General features: G+C 39.2%; 1 protein-coding gene across 5 annotated transcripts in view; it reads left to right on the top strand.

Moving 5' to 3' along the window:
• Kdm3 (Lysine demethylase 3) overlaps positions 1-21,367 on the top strand; it is a 1,464,865-nt gene that overhangs the window by 1,432,963 nt on the left and 10,535 nt on the right. For all 5 annotated transcript variants that reach the window (XM_070098742.1, XM_070098744.1, XM_070098743.1 and 2 more), the window contains one exon: positions 1,432-2,003. In XM_070098742.1, coding sequence (XP_069954843.1) covers positions 1,432-2,003 — 572 coding nt within the window. The remainder of the gene's footprint in view (positions 1-1,431; positions 2,004-21,367) is intronic.

Here is a 21,367-nt window from a genome sequence, read left to right as displayed (position 1 = left end):
TGACAACTCCCACTTTGTGTGATTCTTTATCTTTTAACTCCATGCCTCTTGACAAAACCCTCGCATTTACTTCTCTTACAACCCCATCTATAAATATATTAAACAACCACGGTGACATCACACATCCTTGTCTAAGGCCTACTTTTACTGGGAAATAATCTCCCTCTTTCCTACATACTCGAACTTGAGCCTCACTATCCTCGTAAAAACTCTTCACTGCTTTCAGTAACCTACCTCCTACACCATACACCTGCAACATCTGCCACATTGCCCCCCTATCCACCCTGTCATACACCTTTTCCAAATCCACAAATGCCACAAAACCCTCTTTAGCCTTATCTAAATACTGTTCACTTATATGTTTCACTGTAAACACCTGGTCCACACACCCCCTACCTTTCCTAAAGCCTCCTTGTTCATCTGCTATCCTATTCTCCGTCTTACTCTTAATTCTTTCAATAATAACTCTACCATACACTTTACCAGGTATACTCAACAGACTTGTCCCCCTATAATTTTTGCACACTCTTTTGTCCCCTTTGCCTTTATACAAAGGAACTATGCATGCTCTCTGCCAATCCCTAGGTACCTTACCCTCTTCCATACATTTATTAAATAATTGCACCAACCACTCAAAACTATATCCCCACCTGCTTTTGACATTTCTATCTTTATCCCATCAATCCCGGCTGCCTTACCCCCTTTCATTTTACCTACTGCCTCACGAACTTCCCCCACACTCACAACTGGCTCTTCCTCACTCCTACAAGATGTTATTCCTCCTTGCCCTATACACGAAATCACAGCTTCCCTATCTTCATCAACATTTAACAATTCCTCAAAATATTCCCTCCATCTTCCCAATACCTCTAACTCTCCATTTAATAACTCTCCTCTCCTATTTTTAACTGACAAATCCATTTGTTCTCTAGGCTTCCTTAACTTGTTAATCTCACTCCAAAACTTTTTCTTATTTTCAACAAAATTTGTTGATAACATCTCACCCACTCTCTCATTTGCTCTCTTTTTACATTGCTTCACCACTCTCTTAACCTCTCTCTTTTTCTCCATATACTCTTCCCTCCTTGCATCACTTCTACTTTGTAAAAACTTCTCATATGCTAACTTTTTCTCACTTACTACTAGTTATTTTTGAGGTATGAAAATGACCAACTAATTTTGTGTTGCTTGATGAAAAGCAAACATTAATAATATTAACATAAAAAGTTAAGTGATATATGACATTAGTAAAATGGGCTTCAGGAACTGCACTTTATCCCACTTATTAATAACATCCATCTTTTAAAATTCTTAGGCAAAAAACTTGAAAAATTTTGTGATTCAGTGAGTACAATTACAAGCTAGAGGGCATCTTTTATTTATCATGAACATCATAAACAGGATAACTTATGTTATATTGTCATTTTACAGATACTGTAGTGGCGTGGAAACGAGTAGTGCAGGGAGTTCGTGAAATGTGTGATGTTTGTGAAACAACATTATTCAATATTCATTGGGCGTGCAGCAAATGTGGATTTGTGGTTTGCATAGACTGTTACAAAGGTCGAAAAAATGGAACAGTTAAGGTGTGGGATGAAGGAGGTAAAGATCGTGATGAATACTCATGGCTATTGTGTGCTTCTAGACTTCCTCATGAGCAAGATAAACTGATGCTTACCCAGATTATATCTGGTAATGCACTTCTTGATCTGGGTAGGAAAGTGCATGAGGTGCGGCATCAATGGGGTATCCCTCAGTATTGCGAGTGTGTAGAGGCTAAAAAGTACAAAGACCAGGCACCTCAAGATGACAAGAAAAAAGTCAATGGGGTGAACAAAGATCTGCTCAAGGATATTAAGAAAGAACCCAAGACAGAATTGTTTAATGGAATTATTAAGCAAGAGAAGACAGAGAAACCTAATGGCAAAGATGAAGAGATGGCAAACTCTCCCCTCAACTTTTTTGCTGATGTTGCATTATCCAATGACAAACGTGAGAGTGAGGTGAGTAGAAAGGAGATGTATTGTATGTGGTGTAAATGGTTTAGAAAACTGATGATTTAGAGAATGAGACACTTGTGCAGCATTTGAGAATTCTTATTGTGGAAATATTTTGCCAGCCATTGACTTCTTCAGTTCCATAAAGAGAACAGTGGAAAATGATGAGGAGTTTGAGGTAATCAGCCCCTCAGCCTGTATATTTCTGAAGATTGATGGACCGAACACATCGACTCCAGACTGAAAGACTGATTACCTCAAACTCCTCCTCCTCCTCCTCCTCCTCATTCTCGGTTCTTCTCTGTATTGGACTGAAAAAGCCACTGGCTGGCAAAATATTTCCACAGTAACTCTTCCCAAATGTTGCGCAAGTGTCTTACGTATTATATACAGAAGTATTGTAAATTTTTTTCAGATTCTTGTTGGGACTCTTGTTATTTAATAGACCTTAATGATCCTATAATTTACCTTTAATGCTGTCTTCAGTAGAGAATCAGAAATAAGGATTTATGATGATTCCAGACAGCTGATATTAATATCTTAAGTGCTGAATTAACTGCATGATCTCTACATCAGTAACTTGTATGCAGTAGGGCCCCACATATACGGCAGGTTAGGTTCCAGAAAGCACACATCGCCGGAAAGCAGAACACCATTTTTTCCACATATAAATGCCAGACAACAAGTTTACTGACTTGCATTAAGTTAGTAAGTCTTAATGTAGGGCAAGAGGTGAGTAGTACTTTTTTGTAGGAAATAGGTGTAGGTATCCCTGGCTCCCTGTCCCAAACTTAATATACGATATTTAAAGCAGCCCAGAGAGATAAAATGCACATACAGTACATTCATTATTTACCTTAAAATATGTGTAGTCTTAATGTAGGATGAGAGGTGAGTAGTATTTATTTGTAGGAAGTCAGGTGTAGGTAGCCAGTAGATTTTTTTTTTTTTTCAACAAGTCGGCTGTCTCCCACCGAGGCAGGGTGACCCAAAAGAGAAAGAAAATCCCCAAAAAGAAAATACTTTCATCATCATTCAACACTTTCACCACACTCGCACATTATCACTGTTTTTGCAGAGGTGCTCAGAATACAACAGTTTAGAAGCATACACATATAAAGATACACAACATATCCCTCCAAACTGCCAATATCCCAAACCCCTCCTTTAAAGTGCAGGCATTGTACTTCCCATTTCCAGGACTCAAGTCCGACTATATGAAAATAACCGGTTTCCCTGAATCCCTTCACTAAATATTACCCTGCTCACACTCCAACAGATCGTCAGGTCCCAAGTACCATTCGTCTCCATTCACTCCTATCTAACACGCTCACGCACGCTTGCTGGAAGTCCAAGCCCCTTGCCCACAAAACCTCCTTTACCCCCTCTCTCCAACCCTTTCGAGGATGACCCCTACCCCGCCTTCCTTCCCCTATAGATTTATATGCTTTCCATGTCATTCTACTTTGATCCATTCTCTAAATGACCAAACCACCTCAACAACCCCTCTTCTGCCCTCTGACTAATACTTTTATTAACTCCACACCATTTCCTAATTTCCACACTCCGAATTTTCTGAATAATATTTACACCACACATTGCCCTTAAACAGGACATCTCTAGTGCCTCCAACCATCTCCTCGCTGCTGTATTTACCACCCAAGCTTCACACCCATGTAAGAGTGTTGGTACTACTATACTTTCATACATTCCCTTCTTTGCCTCCATAGATAACGTTTTTTGACTCCACATATACCTCAATGCACCACTCACCTTTTTTCCCTCATCAATTCTATGATTAACCTCATCCTTCATAAATCCATCCGCCGACACGTCAACTCCCAAGTATCTGAAAACATTCACTTCTTCCATACTCCTCCCCAATTTGATATCCAATTTTTCTTTATCTAAATCATTTGACACCCTCATCACCTTACTCTTTTCTATGTTCACTTTCAACTTTCTGCCTTTACACACATTCCCAAACTCATCCACTAACCTTTGCAATTTTTCTTTAGAATCTCCCATAAGCACAGTATCATCAGCAAAAAGTAACTGTGTCAATTCCCATTTTGAATTTGATTCCCCAAAATTTAATCCCACCCCTCTCCCGAACACCCTAGCATTTACTTCCTTTACAACCCCATCTATAAATATATTAAACAACCATGGTGACATTATACATCCCTGTCTAAGACCTACTTTTACCGGGATGTATTCTCCCTCTCTTCTACACACCCTAACCTGAGCCTCACTATCCTCATAAAAACTCTTTACAGCATTTAATAACTTACCACCTATTCCATATACTTGCAACATCTGCCACATTGCTCCTCTATCCACTCTATCATATGCCTTTTCTAAATCCATAAATGCAATAAAAACTTCCCTACCTTTATCTAAATACTGTTCACATATATGCTTCAATGTAAACACTTGATCTACACATCCCCTACCCACTCTGAAACCTCCTTGCTCATCCGCAATCCTACATTCTGTCTTACCTCTAATTCTTTCAATTATAACCCTACCGTACACTTTTCCTGGTATACTCAGTAAACTTATTCCTCTATAATTTTTACGGTCTCTTTTGTCCCCTTTCCCTTTATATAAAGGGACAATACATGCTCTCCGCCAATCCCTAGGTACCTTCCCCTCTTTCATACATTTATTAAACAAAAGTACCAACCACTCCAACACTATATCCCCTCCTGCTTTTAACATTTCTGTCATGATCCCATCAGTTCCAGCTGCTTTACCCCCTTTCATTTTACGTAATGCCTCACGTACCTCCCCCACACTTACATTCTGCTCTTCTCCACTCCTAAAAGATGGTATACCTCCCTGACCAGTGCATAAAATTACTGCCTCTGTTTCTTCCTTAACATTTAAAAGTTCCTCAAAATATTCTCGCCATCTGCCTGATACCTCCATCTCCCCATCTACTAACTCCCCTACTCTGTTTTTAACTGACAAATCCATACTTTCCCTAGGCTTTCTTAACTTGTTTAACTCACTCCAAAATTTTTTCTTATTTTCATTAAAATTTCTTGACAGTGCCTCTCCCACTCTATCATCTGCTCTCCTTTTGCACTCTCTCTCATAATCCGCCTGGCTACATGATATTTAATGCGGCCCAGAGCCATAATATTACCATCAACATACCTTGTTCACCGAGTTTAATAGTTTCTAACAACTACCTTTAGATGCCACCATAAACGAAGGGAGAAGTAATGAATAATTCATGCCGAAAATTGTAAACAAAAGCGTTGTGTTAAGGGGAGTGACTGGGCCAGACGCAGATTCATACACGTTTTCTTTGGTGCTGGACCAGGGAAAATGTAATATTTTCTCTCCGCCTGGCTACCACACCTCCATAGCATATAAACATAGCATGTTTATATGCTGTGTAACGTGTTTCTTATATAATTTTGAAGAAAATATAGCTGGATTAATGAAAATGTCTATATTAATGTAAAATAAGATATTTAACCCTTAAACTGTCCAAACGTAGATCTACGTCCACATGCTGGGAGCTCCAAATGTAGATCTACATTTTTTCTTTACATGCTTTCAAATGGGGAAAATCAAGGTCGGAGCTCTACGCACGTGAACGTAGATATACGTTTGGACAGTTTAAGGGTTAATGTGCCCAAAAGTGATTATTATTATGTATTAGTATTATTACTATGGCGTTAAGACTAGAGGGACACTTTTAGTGATTTTAATGTGTACCTGCATGCCAGCACAGTGTGTAAGTATATTTAGGTACAGGTACACATAAGTATAATTATCAGAGTGCATGTACATATAAAATGTGCAGTAACTTTAAAACACTTGAAATTTTGGAAAGCTTCCAGATATAATAGAGAGATGTTCTCACGGAGAATATAAACAAACCAGGTGGGGCGTGCCATATTAGAAAGACAGGGAGCCGTATAGAGTTTTGGTCAAAATTTGAAATCGCCATATTAGCGGAACAACATGAGGTGAAACGCCGTAAAGCGGGGTCTTACTGTAGTTACTTGATGATTTTCATTGCAATACATGTATAGATATAGCTTTTTTTTTTTTTTAAGAGAGCCATTAAAGCTGTGTCCTTGGTCTCCATTTATTTGTAGTAGTCAGTTTTGTTGAGTTAGATTATGTACATTGGTAAAGAAATCTCACCATTACAGAATGTTTAAATTATGATAAAATAATGGAAGATGTCATGATAATTCATACATTAGATAATGGTAAATTACTGTATGTATGTTGTATGGGACAGTGTGTATTGAGATATTACCTATAGTGCTGTATGACCCTTATGGTATGTTAAAAAATAATTATAATAAATATGTTATCAATTTCTTCTTTAAAGTCAAGTGGGGTTAGGGTTATATATCTTTTACTCTTGTACTCTAACATTTTCTTTACAAGGCTTTCATTTATAGTTTGTATTCGAACCAGTACCTCTTCTCACTCTTTAGAAAAACAAACTTTTAAGAAACTTTTGACGTCTTTTCTTACTATAGAAGCATCATCTCTAACACCAGTGCTCATCCTCTTCCCTGACAATTTATATTCATTTTACATGTTTTTTTTTTTTTTTTCAACAAGTCGGCCATCTCCCACCGAGGCAGGGTGACCCAAAAAAGAAAGAAAATCCCCAAAAAGAAAATACTTTCATTATCATTCAACACTTTCACCACACTCGCACATTATCACTGTTTTTGCAGAGGTGCTCAGAATACAACAGTCTAGAAGCATACACATATAAAGATACACAACATATCCCTCCAAACTGCCAATATCCCAAACCCCTCCTTTAAAGTGCAGGCATTGTACTTCCCATTTCCAGGACTCAAGTCCGACTATATGAAAATAACCGGTTTCCCTGAATCCCTTCACTAAATATTACCCTGCTCACACTCCAACAGATCGTCAGGTCCCAAGTACCATTCGTCTCCATTCACTCCTATCTAACACGCTCACGCACGCTTGCTGGAAGTCCAAGCCCCTTGCCCACAAAACCTCCTTTACCCCCTCTCTCCAACCCTTTCGAGGACGACCCCTACCCCGCTTTCCTTCCCCTATAGATTTATATGCTTTCCATGTCATTCTACTTTGATCCATTCTCTCTAAATGACCAAACCACCTCAACAACCCCTCTTCTGCCCTCTGACTAATACTTTTATTAACTCCACACCTTTTCCTAATTTCCACACTCCGAATTTTCTGCATAATATTTACACCACACATTGCCCTTAAACAGGACATCTCCACTGCCTCCATCCGTCTCCTCGCTGCTGCATTTACCACCCAAGCTTCACACCCATATAAGAGTGTTGGTACTACTATACTTTCATACATTCCCTTCTTTGCCTCCATAGATAACGTTTTTTGACTCCACATATACCTCAACGCACCACTCACCTTTTTTCCCTCATCAATTCTATGATTAACCTCATCCTTCATAAATCCATCCGCCGACACGTCAACTCCCAAGTATCTGAAAACATTCACTTCTTCCATACTCCTCCTCCCCAATTTGATATCCAATTTTTCTTTATCTAAATCATTTGACACCCTCATCACCTTACTCTTTTCTATGTTCACTTTCAACTCTCTACCTTTACACACATTCCCAAACTCATCCACTAACCTTTGCAATTTTTCTTTAGAATCTCCCATAAGCACAGTATCATCAGCAAAAAGTAACTGTGTCAATTCCCATTTTGAATTTGATTCCCCAAAATTTAATCCCACCCCTCTCCCGAACACCCTAGCATTTACTTCCTTTACAACCCCATCTATAAATATATTAAACAACCATGGTGACATTACACATCCCTGTCTTAAGACCTACTTTTACCGGGAAGTAGTCTCCCTCTCTTCTACACACCCTAACCTGAGCCTCACTATCCTCATAAAAACTCTTTACAGCATTTAATAACTTACCACCTATTCCATATACTTGCAACATCTGCCACATTGCTCCTCTATCCACTCTATCATATGCCTTTTCTAAATCCATAAATGCAATAAAAACTTCCCTACCTTTATCTAAATACTGTTCACATATATGCTTCAATGTAAACACTTGATCTACACATCCCCTACCCACTCTGAAACCTCCTTGCTCATCCGCAATCCTACATTCTGTCTTTCCTCTAATTCTTTCAATTATAACCCTACCGTACACTTTTCCTGGTATACTCAGTAAGCTTATTCCTCTATAATTTTTACAGTCTCCAGTCTCTTTTGTCCCCTTTCCCTTTATATAAAGGAACTATACATGCTCTCCGCCAATCCCTAGGTACCTTCCGCTCTTTCATACATTTATTAAACAAAAGTACCAACCACTCCAACACTATATCCCCCCCTGCTTTTAACATTTCTGTCATGATCCCATCAGTTCCAGCTGCTTTACCCCCTTTCATTTTACGTAATGCCTCACGTACCTTCCCCACACTTACATTCTGCTCTTCTTCACTCCTAAAAGATGGTATACCTCCCTGACCAGTGCATGAAATTACTGCCTCTGTTTCTTCCTTAACATTTAAAAGTTCCTCAAAATATTCTCGCCATATACCTAATACCTCCATCTCCCCATCTACTAACTCCCCTACTCTGTTTTTAACTGACAAATCCATACTTTCCCTAGGCTTTCTTAACTTGTTTAACTCACTCCAAAATTTTTTCTTATTTTCATTAAAATTTCTTGACAGTGCCTCTCCCACTCTATCATCTGCTCTCCTTTTGCACTCTCTCACCACTCTCTTTACCTTTCTTTTACTTTCCATATACTCTGCTCTTCTTATAACACTTCTGCTTTGTAAAAACCTCTCATAAGCTAACTTTTTCTCTTTTATCACACCCTTTACTTCATCATTCTACCAATCACTCCTCTTTCCTCCTGCCCCCACCCTCCTATAACCACAAACTTCTGCCCCACATTCTAATACTGCATTTTTAAAACTATTCCAACCCTCTTCAACCCCCCCCCCCCCCACTACTCATCTTTGCACTAGCCCACCTTTCTGCCAATAGTCGCTTATATCTCACCCGAACTTCCTCCTCCCTTAGTTTATACACTTTCACCTCCCTCTTACTTGTTGTTGCCACCTTCCTCTTTTCCCATCTACCTCTTACTCTAACTGTAGCTACAACTAAATAATGATCCGATATATCAGTTGCCCCTCTATAAACATGTACATCCTGGAGCCTACCCATCAACCTTTTATCTACCAATACATAATCTAATAAACTACTTTCATTACGTGCTACATCATACCTTGTATATTTATTTATCCTCTTTTTCATAAAAAATGTATTACTTATTACCAAATCTCTTTCTACACACAGCTCAATTAAAGGCTCCCCATTTACATTTACCCCTGGCACCCCAAATTTACCTACTACTCCCTCCATAACATTTTTACCCACTTTAACATTGAAATCCCCAACCACCATTACTCTCACACTTGATTCAAAACTCCCCATGCATTCACTCAACATTTCCCAAAATCTCTCTCTCTCCTCTACACTTCTCTCTTCTCCAGGTGCATACACGCTTATTATAACCCACTTTTCACATCCAATCTTTATTTTACTCCACATAATCCTTGAATTAATACATTTATAGTCCCTCTTTTCCTGCCATAGCTTATCCTTCAACATTATTGCTACTCCTTCTTTAGCTCTAACTCTGTTTGAAACCCCTGACCTAATCCCATTTATTCCTCTCCACTGAAACTCTCCCACCCCCTTCAGCTTTGTTTCACTTAAAGCCAGGACATCCAGCTTCTTCTCATTCATAACATCCACAATCATCTCTTTCTTATCATCTGCACAACATCCACGCACATTCAGACTTCCCACTTTGACAATTTTCTTCTTCTTATTTTTTTAGTAATCTTTACAGGAAAAGGGGTTACTAGCCCATTGTTCCCGGCATTTTAGTTGACTTTTACAACACGCATGGCTTACGGAGGAAAGATTCTTATTCCACTTCCCCATGGATATAAAAGGAAAAGTAATAAGACCAAGAACTATTAAGATAAAATCAAAGAAAACTCAGATGAGTGTGTATTAATAAATGTGTACATGTATGTGTAGTGTGACCTAAGTGTAAGTAGAAGTAGCAAGACATGCCTGTAATCTTGCATATTTATGAGACAGACAAAAGACATCAGCAATCCTACCATCATGTAAAACAATCACAGGCTTTCATTTTACACTCACTTGGCAGGACGGTAGTACCTCCCTGGATGGTTGCTGTCTACCAACCTACTACTATACTATTTTACATGTACTATCTTCTTAACATACATTAACTACATCAATATTTATTTGTTCCTAGTTAACCCTTTCATTGTCGAGAGCCATGTTCACAAAGTTGCTTTCAGTGTTGAAGAATTTTCAAAAAAAAAAAAAAACTTTTTTTCTTATGAAATGATAAGAATCTTTTCCTGATGGTAATGACACCAAAAGTACGAAATTTGATGAAAACTTACAAAATTATGCTCTCGCGAAGTTAGTGGTCTTGGCGATATATACAGGTCTCCCTCAACATTCGCGAGGGTTAGGGGATCAAGAGCCTCGCGAATTTGGAAAACCGTGAATGTTTGGTGCCCCAATATATTGTAGGGAAATGTATTACAATGCTGCTTCCTTAACTTGTTGAACCATGAATAATCATAAAATACATGAAAACGTCGTAAATTATACTAAATATATACATAAATATATATAGGTAGTAGGTTGGTAGACAGCAACCGCCCAGGGAGGTACTACCGTCCTGCCAAGTGAGTGTAAAACGTAAGCCTGTAATTGTTTTACACGATGGTAGGATTGCTGGTGTTTTTTCTGTCTCATAAACATGCAAGGTTTCAGGTACGTCTTGCTACTTCTGCTTACACTTAGGTCACACTACACATACATGTACAAGCATATGTATACACACCCCTCTGGGTTTTCTTCTATTTTCTTACTAGCTCTTGTTCTTGTTTATTTCCTCTTATCTCCATGGGGAAGTGGAACAGAATTCTTCCTCCGTAAGCTATGCGTGTTGTAAGAGGCGACTAAAATGCCAGGAGCAAGGGGCTAGTAACCCCTTCTCCTGTATATATTACTAAATATGAAAGGAGAAACTTTTGTTTTTCCTTTTGGGCCACCCCACCTCGGTGGGATACGGCTGATGTGTTGAAAGGAAGAAGATATACATGTTATGCTTTAATAACGTATGTTATTTAATAACATGTATGTTATTAAATACCACAGACTCCACCAATGCCTCCACCATTGCGAGTCCCTGCTACCCTCCCACCGACCCCCGCAACTGGCAGCCAGCCCTCCCACCACTCAGTGTGGTGAGTGTTTTGTTTGTTCATTATTTGCTATTAAACTACAGTATAAATAATGTAAACCCATTCATGACTGCATATTGGAATGCCTATTCGGACAGGTATTAGACGGTGACATCATGTGTTTACTCTTGAACACAGCAAAAAATCGAACATTTCTTCTATTGCTAATAATAACAATAGTAATAATAATAATAATAATAATAATAATAATAATAATAAATACTATATAATTGAAGAAGGAAATTGTACAAAAATACGAGGGAGTGGTTGACACATCGTCAGTGTGACTTTGTTTATGCTGGCGTGAACATTAGTCTCCCTGCTCTTCCAAACATTTCACAATAATTCAGCGGTTGAAGCAGTGGTGTTTAATAACATATATGTTATAAATAATAATAGTACATGTTATTATTAATAACATGTATTATTATTAACATGTATGTATTTAATAACATTTATTATTATCACACTGGCCGATTCCCACCAAGGCAGGGTGGCCCGAAAAAGAAAAACTTTCACCATCATTCACCCCATCACTGTCTTGCCAGAAGGGTGCTCTACACTACAGTTTTTAAACTGCAACATTAACACCCCTCCTTCAGAGTGCAGGCACTGTACTTCCCATCTCCAGGACTCAAGTCCGGCCTGCCGGTTTCCCTGAATCCCTTCATAAATGTTACCTTGCTCACACTCCAACAGCACGTCAAGTATTAAAAACCATTTGTCTCCATTCACTCCTATCAAACACGCTCACGCATGCCTGCTGGAAGTCCAAGCCCCTTGCACACAAAACCTCCTTTACCCCCTCCCTCCAACCTTTCCTAGGCCGACCCCTACCCCGCCTTCCTTCCACTACAGACTGATACACTCTTGAAGTCATTCTGTTTCGCTCCATTCTCTCTACATGTCCGAACCACCTCAACAACCCTCAATAACATATATGTTATAAATAATAATAGTACATATTATTAATAACATGTATTATTATTAACATGTATGTTATTAAATACCATTGCCTCAATCACTGCCTCTACCACTCTAGTCACACTCAATCTACAAGCACCATACACAATGAATTATTGTGAAATGTTTGGAAGAGCAGGGAGACTAATGTTCACTCCAGCATAAACAAAGCCACACTGACGATGTGTCATCCACTCCCTCGTATTTTTGTACAATTTCCTTCTTCAATTATATCATATTTATTATTATTATTACTATTGTTATTATTAGCTGTAGCAGAAATTTTTAGTTCTTTGCTGTGTTCAAGAGTAAACACATGATGTCACCGTCTAATACCTTTCCTAATAGCCATTCCAATATGCAGTCATGAATGGGTTTACATAATTTATTCTGTAGTTTAATAGCAAATAATGAACAAACAAAACACTCACCACACTGAGTGGTGGGAGGGCTGGCTGCCAGTTGCGGGGGTCGGAGGGAGGGTAGTAGGGATTCGCAGGTGGCGGGAAACTTAAATATGATTTGGCGGCTGGGAATTTGGTGGCTGGGAATTTGACGATTGGGAATTCGCGAATGTGTGAAGCCTGTGAAAGTTAAAAACGTGAATGTTGAGGGAGACCTGTACACATCGGCGACTTCACACAATTTGAGCCTTATTTTCTGACAATTCCATTGTTCCAGTTGACCAGACTCATAGCTATTTTGCTAGAATTCTATTTGTTCTATTGACTGGAGTACAAGAAACTGCCCATTTGCCAATTTCAATTACCAAATAAAGTGGTCAGAAATTGGCAATTAACATTTTCTCCAGGCCCCTCTTATATTACTCTTGCTTTCCATTTTGAATTTTTACTCACACAAAAAATAGAAGAGTTACTGTTATGCAGACTACTGCACTATTGTAATAATTGTATAAATAATGTCAACCCATTCGTGACTGCATGTTAGACTGGCCAGGTGGACACGTATTGGAGGGTGATGTCGTTTGTTTACTGTTGGACATCGGCAAAAATCAAACATTTCTGCTACTTTGAGCTCAGTTTCAAGGTACTACTTTTCATCGTGAAACCAATCAAAATCAAAATGTAATGTATCTTCCATTCTATCAAATGAGACCAAGAAAATGAGATGCAACCATAAATACCATACAAAGATACACCTCAAAGTCGGCATTTTAAACCAAAAACAATGTCAGTTTTTTTTTCTCATGCAATGCATGCTGCAGGATTTTTTTTTATACTGAACACACTAACCATGCAGACCCATTCTCTCACATGTAGGTCTACCAGCTTTCTCCTGCTAGATTTGAAGCTACTAGAATTATGGTGTAATATTACAGCATCAACACTGGCTTGCAAGCCGTAGTACTACAGCACCAACAGTGAAAGGGTTAATGTGATAATGAAAAATTAATTTGTTGAGAATACCCTTATTACAAGATCACTAACCCAAGGCTGGGTGCTAGGAATAGAAAAATCCTGAACACTCGACAAAGGTAAAGGCCCAGGCATACTTCCCTGTGGAACATTGGCATCGACACTAAGGTGACATAGTGCAGAACCTGGGACTTCTTGTGTTTGCAGTTTTACCATGAATCCCTGGTACCATACATAGTCAAAAGCACCAGCTATGTCCATTGCTGCTACACAGCTGATCTTGAATTCATCCAGTGACTTGTGCCACATAGTGGAGAGGTTTAAGAGTAGTTCAGCAGTAGTTACCTTGTCTGAAGCCATAGGTAGTCAAAAATGCTGTTATCTGCCATAAGATGATCTGAAGAATCTTGTCAGTGATTGACAAGAGTGATACTGGTCTGTAGTTGCTGATTTCTGCTCTGCTCTTCTTTATGAAGAGGGATTATATTTGCCTCTTTCACAGAGAAGGCCATTTACACAGTGTTAGGTAGTACTGATAGATGCTAGGTGATGCCAGCTGGTCTGCACATCTACTCGATAATTTTGGGCTCACAGCATTTACTTAGTCCAGGGATTTGAGGCGATATACTTCATCCTGCCTTAGTCACCTCTGACAGCTTTGACACACAGTTCTTGCGGGTAGCAAAGAAGCTTCCTTTACTGGATCAGAAACTTTCATCTCTTTTGCAGCAGTGTTCAGCAAAGAGGTAAACTTTCTTCTGACTGCTAGTAGAGACAGTCCCAGCTGAAGATTTAGTGGTGGAATAATTTCATCATGGGTAATAATTTTGTCCATCCTTGCATCAAGGGAGGAGCCAGAGATGTGAGGAGGGAGGTCAACAAAGTTTTCATGTCAAACACTGTATAAGATGTAGGTTGACGTCACCAACAATTATAATATGTTGATATTTATGTTGAAGGAGAAGGGATTCTACATTTTTCATCAGGAACTTGAAGGGGGTCTGCTTGCTGCCATTGAGGTCTGTACATTGTACATGCTAGTACAGAGGTACTAGTGTTTATGCATAGTCTGAAGAGCATTATTTCAAGGTGATTAGGAATGGTATCATTTTCTCTTCTCTCTCTTTTCTTTACACACACACACTATCTCTCTCTCTTTTTTTCTCTTTTTTTTTTCTCTCTCTCTCTCTTTGTCTTATCCTTAATATGAATACATGCAGCTATCCCTGGCCACTTTCATCAACTTAGTCGTCCACATTTCCATTTTCCCATGTGGGAGAAATCACCTATGATGAGTAGCTTTGTGGGCACTCATAGCTGCTTCAGCTACGATGTCCATTGCTTTCTTATTGTCTTTATATTCTTGCCTCGGTCTCCTGTTAGCAACTACTACTATGGATCCTTCAGTATCAGCTAAGCCCATTATGAAGTAAAGTGCTTGTTTATCCTTCTCACCTCTTCAAAACTCCACTGATTGCTGATTAGCGGTGTTGCTCCTCTGTTTCCCATTTTCTGTCTTTTCTTAACATTTGGTATCCAGGTGGTAGGAGAAATATCAGAGCTGAAAAATGTAGAGAGAGCATTTACTACTGGGAGAACCTCGAAGTATTTGGAATGTACTCTGGGGTGAAGATGGAGTACCTGATAATGTTATAAGTGGAAGATCTTAGAGGGCCTTGTTCTAAATAAATACACTACCACAAGAAGTTACTGGAGTGAGAGATGTAAGTGTAAAATAAAACCAGTGAAAAGCAGGGCTGTTATAGACAGAATAAGAGAATACTGGCTCAACATCCATAGCCCAAAACTCAATCTGCTGCCAGTAGTTTCCCCAAAATAGTGTCGAAACAAATGTGGAAGTCATCAGGAGGGAACTGAACCATTTCCTCTGCCAGGTGCATGCCACCAGGCTGTGCTGGCTATGTGGACCAGTGAGCAGCCAGTTGAACAGGCACTTAACAAGGATTCTTGAACAAATCTTGGGATGGTAGGATAGAAAATCCCTTGAAATTCAGTCACAAGCATATCAGGCAAATTTATCGGTTTTGATTGTACACTACTGTTCAACTATGCTTCCTCTTTTGACTTTTTCTGCTGTCAGCATTTGCTTCATTTTTTTTTTTTTTTTTTTTTTTTTTTTTTAGGCACTTGTGATATACCTGTGACCAGTTTTGAGTTTTCTTACTCTTCACACTGTTTTGTTGATTCACTTATTCACCTAACATTTAGCAGAAAATAAAGATGCAGATGTGGTTTTCATGCAGGGATAGTTTATAAAACAAGGTCACTGGATATAATGGGAATTTCAGGCAGATGCATAGTCAGTTTTATGATGGAACATATAGTAATAAACAGAGCAAAATCTAGCTTTAACAGGACAATGCAGACACACTGCTGCAGGCTTGCTGGCCCACACTTGGCCGAGAAACGGTTCTGACCACTTGACTGTTTCTCGTACTAATAGCAAACATAAATAAAAACTTGCTGCAGCTTCATATCCATTCTAGACAATGCAGTAATACAAAAATAAGCATAAGTCACCTTGTAAGAAGACACTAAAAAAAATACAAGGAGATATCAACAGTCTTCCGGGCAGTAAACAATAACTCTGTGTTCAGTGTTGTTGTTTACTGCCATCTGATCAGATATGGAAAGAACTCAAAGGAGCACTTCTTACAAAACACAGAATTATCTCATAGAACTCTAAGGCATGCTCTGTGAAAGACCGAAAATTATAAGGGCATAATGATTAGTCCTTTCAACACGAGAGAAATAAAATCAGCGGTGACACCATTTAAATCCTGTTTGGTGTTGATTCCATTCCTGGCAGTTATATCAGAATTGGAAAAGATATTGTTTATTGTTCTTATAATAAAGCATAAAAATAACCAGAGACCACCCCCATCCCTCTCAGATAATATATACATGTAGTTGGTAGACAGCAACCACAAAGGGAAGTACTACCGTCCTGCCAGATGACTGTGAAACAGAAACCTGTAACTGTTTTACATGATGGTAGGATTGTTGGTGTCTCTTTCTGTCTCATAAACATGCTAAACAACAGGGATATCTTGCTACTCCTACTTACACTTTGGTCACACTTCACAGACACGCACATGCATATATATATACATACATCTAGGTTTTCCCCTTTTTCTAAATAGCTCTTGTTCTTCTTTATTTCTTCTATTGTCCATGGGAAAGTGGAAAAGAATCTTTCCTCCATAAGCCATGCGTGTCGTATGAGGCGACTAAAATGCCGGGAGCAATGGGCTAGTAACCCCTTCTCCTGTAAACATTTACTAAAAAAGAGAAGAAGAAAAACTTTATAAAACTGGGATGCTTGAATGTGCGTGGATGTAGTGCGGATGACAAGAAACAGATGATTGCTGATGTTATGAATGAAAAGTTGGGAGGCGTCCGGGCTCGATATGGCGTATGCTGTCAGTGGCCCTGAAACCCAACAGAAGAAGAAGAAGAAAAGAAGTTGGATGTCCTGGCCCTAAGCGAAACAAAGCTGAAGGGGGTAGGGGAGTTTCGGTGGGGGGAAATAAATGGGATTAAATCTGGAGTATCTGAGAGAGTTAGAGCTAAGGAAGGGGTAGCAGTAATGTTGAAGGATCAGTTATGGAAGGAGAAAAGAGAATGTGAATGTGTAAATTCAAGGATTATGTGGATTAAAGTAAAGGTTGGATGCGAAATGTGGGTCATAATAAGCGTGTATGCACCTGGAGAAGAGAGGAATGTAGAGGAGAGAGAGAGATTTTGGGAGATTTTAAGTGAATGTATAGGAACCTTTGAACCAAGTGAGAGAGTAATTGTGGTAGGGGACCTGAATGCTAAAGTAGGAGAAACTTTTAGAGAGGGTGTGGTAGGTAAGTTTGGGGTGCCAGGTGTAAATGATAATGGGAGCCCTTTGATTGAACTTTGTATAGAAAGGGGTTTAGTTATAGGTAATACATATTTTAAGAAAAAGAGGATAAATAAGTATACAAGATATGATGTAGGGCGAAATGACAGTTTGTTGGATTATGTATTAGTAGATAAAAGACTGTTGAGTAGACTTCAGGATGTACATGTTTATAGAGGGGCCACAGATATCTCAGATCACTTTTTAGTTGTAACTACACTGAGAGTAAAAGGTAGATAAGATACAAGGAGAATAGAAGCATCAGGGAAGAGAGAGGTGAAGGTTTATAAACTAAGAGGAGGCAGTTAGGGTAAGATATAAACAGCTATTGGAGGATAGATGGGCTAATGAGAGCATAGGCAATGGGGTCGAAGAGGTATTGGGGTAGGTTTAAAAATGTAGTGTTAGTGTTCAGCAGAAGTTTGTGGTTACAGGAAAGTGGGTGCGGGAGGGAAGAGGAGCGATTGGTGGAATGATGATGTAAAGAGAGTAGTAAGGGAGAAAAAGTTAGCATATGAGAAGTTTTTACAAAGTAGAAGTGATGCAAGGAGGGAAGAGTATATGGAGAAAAAGAGAGAGGTTAAGAGAGTGGTGAAGTAATGTAAAAAGAGAGCAAATGAGAGAGTGGGTGAGATGTTATCAACAAATTTTGTTGAAAATAAGAAAAAGTTTTGGAGTGAGATTAAAAAGTTGAGGAAGCCTAGAGAACAAATGGATTTGTCAGTTAAAAATAGGAGAGGAGAGTTATTAAATGGAGAGTTAGAGGTATTGGGAAGATGGAGGGAATATTTTGAGGAATTGTTAAATGTTGATGAAGATAGGGAAGCTCTGATTTCATGTATAGGGCAAGGAGGAATAACATCTTGTAGGAGTGAGGAAGAGTCAGTTGTGTGTGTGGGGGAAGTTCGTGAGGCAGTAGGTAAAATGAAAGGGGGTAAGGCAGCCGGGATTGATGGGATAAAGATAGAAATGTTAAAAGCAGGTGGGGATAAAGTTTTGGAGTGGTTGGTGCTATTATTTAATAAATGTATGGAAGAGGGTAAAGTACCTAGGGATTGGCAGAGAGCATGCATAGTTCCTTTGTATAAAGGCAAAGGGGACAAAAGAGAGTGCAAAAATTATAGGGGGATAAGTCTGTTGAGTATACCTGGTAAAGTGTATGGTAGAGTTATTATTGAAAGAATTAAGAGTAAGACGGAGAATAGGATTGCAGATGAACAAGGAGGCTTTAGGAAAGGTAGGGGGGGTGTGGACCAGGTGTTTACAGTGAAACATATAAGTGAACAGTATTTAGGTAAGGGTAAAGAGGTTTTTGTGGCATTTATGGATTTGGAAAAGGCATATGACAGGGTGGATAGGGGGGCAATGTGGCAGATGTTGCAGGTGTATGGTATAGGAGGTAGGTTACTGAAAGCAGGGAAGAGTTTTTACGAGGATAGTGAGGCTCAAGTTAGAGTATATAGGAAAGAGGGAGATTATTTCCCAGTAAAAGTAGGCCTTAGACAAGGATGTGTGATGTCACCGTGGTTAACATATTTATAGATGGGGTTGTAAGTGAAGTAAATGCGAGGGTCTTGGCAAGAGGCATGGAGTTAAAAGATAAAGAATCACACATAAAGTGGGAGTTGTCACAGTTGCTCTTTGCTGGTGACACTGTGCTCTTGGGAGATTCTGAAGAGAAGTTGCAGAGATTGGTGGATGAATTTGGTAGGGTATGCAAAAGAAGAAAATTGAAAGTGAATACAGGAAAGAGTAAGGTTATGAGGATAACAAAAATATTAGGTGATGAAAGATTGGATATCAGATTGGAGGGAGAGAGTATGGAGGAGGTGAATGTATTCAGATATTTGGGAGTGGACGTGTCAGCGGATGGGTCTATGAAAGATGAGGTGAATCATAGAATTGATGAGGGGAATAGGGTGAGCGGTGCACTTAGGAGTCTGTGGAGACAAAGAGCTTTGTCCTTGGAGGCAAAGAGGGGAATGTATGAGAGTATAGTTTTACCAACGCTCTTATATGGTTGTGAAGCATGGGTGATGAATGTTGCAGGGAGGAGAAGGCTGGAGGCAGTGGAGATGTCATGTCTGAGGGCAATGTGTGGCGTGAATATAATGCAGAGAATTCGTAGTATGGAAGTTAGGAGGAGGTGCAGGATTGCCAAAACCGTTGTCCAGAGGGCTGAGGGAGGGTTGTTGAGGTGGTTCGGACATGTAGAGAGAATGGAGCGAAACACAACGATTTCAAGAGTGTATCAGTCTGTACTGGAAGGAAGGCGGGGGTAGGGGTGGGCCTAGGAAAACTTGGAGGGAGGTGGTAAAGGAGGTTTTGTGTGCGAGGGGCTTGGATTTCCAGCGAGCATGCGTGAGCGTGTTTGATAGGAGTGAATGGAGACAAATGGTTTTTAATACTTGACGTGCTGTTGGAGTGTGAGCAAAGTAACATATATGAAGGGATTCAGGGAAACCGGCAGGCCAGACTTGAGTCCTGGAGATGGGAAGTACAGTGCCTGCACTCTGAAGGAGGGGTGTTAATGTTGTAGTTTAAAAACTGTAGTGTAAAGCACCCTTCTGGCAAGACAGTGATGGAGTGAATGATGGTGAAATTTTTTTCTTTTTCGGGCCACCCTGCCTTGGTGGGAATCAGCCAGTGTGCTAATAAAAAAAAAAAAGATTCTTTAAGGTGTAGTACCAGATCTACACAGCCATAATGGTGTACAGGAGTGAGAGATGTGGGAGTACTAAATAGAGACAAGGAAGCTTGCCATGGACACAGAACATTCATGGTCCATGATTATTTGACGATATCATGAATTTTGCTGTGTAGTAGGTTGGTAGACAGCAACCGCCCAGGGAGGTACTACCGTTCTGTCAAGTGAGTATAAAACGAAAGCCTATAGTTGTTTTACATGATGGTAGGATTGCTTGTGTCCTTTTTTCTGTCTCACGAACATGCAAGATTTTTTTTTTAAATTAAAATGCCGACTTTGTGGTCTATTTTCTTACAGCATTTATGGTTGTGTTCTCGTTTTCTTGGTCTCATTTGATAGAATGGAAAACATATTATAGAAATAGAGGTGATTTTGATTGGTTTTACTATGAAAAGAACCTTGAAATGGAGCTCAAAGTAGGGGAAATGTATGGTTTTTGCTGATGTTCAAAAGTAAACAAATGATGTCATTTTCCAATAAATGTCCAAGTAGCCATTCTAATATGCAGTCATGAATGGGTTGACATTATTTATACAGTAATTACAATATTGCAGTAGTCTGCATAACAGTAAATCTTGTATTTTTTGTTTGAATAAAAATTCAAAACAGAGAGCACGAGTAATATCAGAGGGGCCTGGAGACATGACTGATGAACAAAGAAAATGTTATTTTAGAGCCAGGAATGTCTGCATTGTTCATTCTGGACCCTGTTTTGAAATTGTCATATTTTTTTTAATTTTCATGAAATTGGCCAAATTGCAAATTTCTGACCACGTTATTGGGTAGTTGAAATCGGTAAATGGGCAGTTTCTTGTACTCAGTCGATAGAAAAAATGGAGTTCTAAAGAAGTAGCTGTGAGTTTGATCGACTGGGACAATGGAATTAGCCGAAAATAGGGCTCAAAGTGGGTGAAATCGCCAATTCATAAATATCGCCGAGGTTGCTAACTTCGCGAGAGTGTGATTCTGTCAGTTTTCCATCAAATTTCATTCCTTTGGTGTCATTACAATTGGGGAAAGATTCTCTATCATTTCATAAGAAAAATTTTTTTTTTTTTAAT

Source organism: Cherax quadricarinatus, chromosome 64 (assembly GCF_038502225.1).
Source record: "Cherax quadricarinatus isolate ZL_2023a chromosome 64, ASM3850222v1, whole genome shotgun sequence".
In the NCBI taxonomy this organism is placed as follows: domain Eukaryota; kingdom Metazoa; phylum Arthropoda; class Malacostraca; order Decapoda; family Parastacidae; genus Cherax; species Cherax quadricarinatus.
This window is presented reverse-complemented; position numbering and strand designations above follow the sequence as displayed.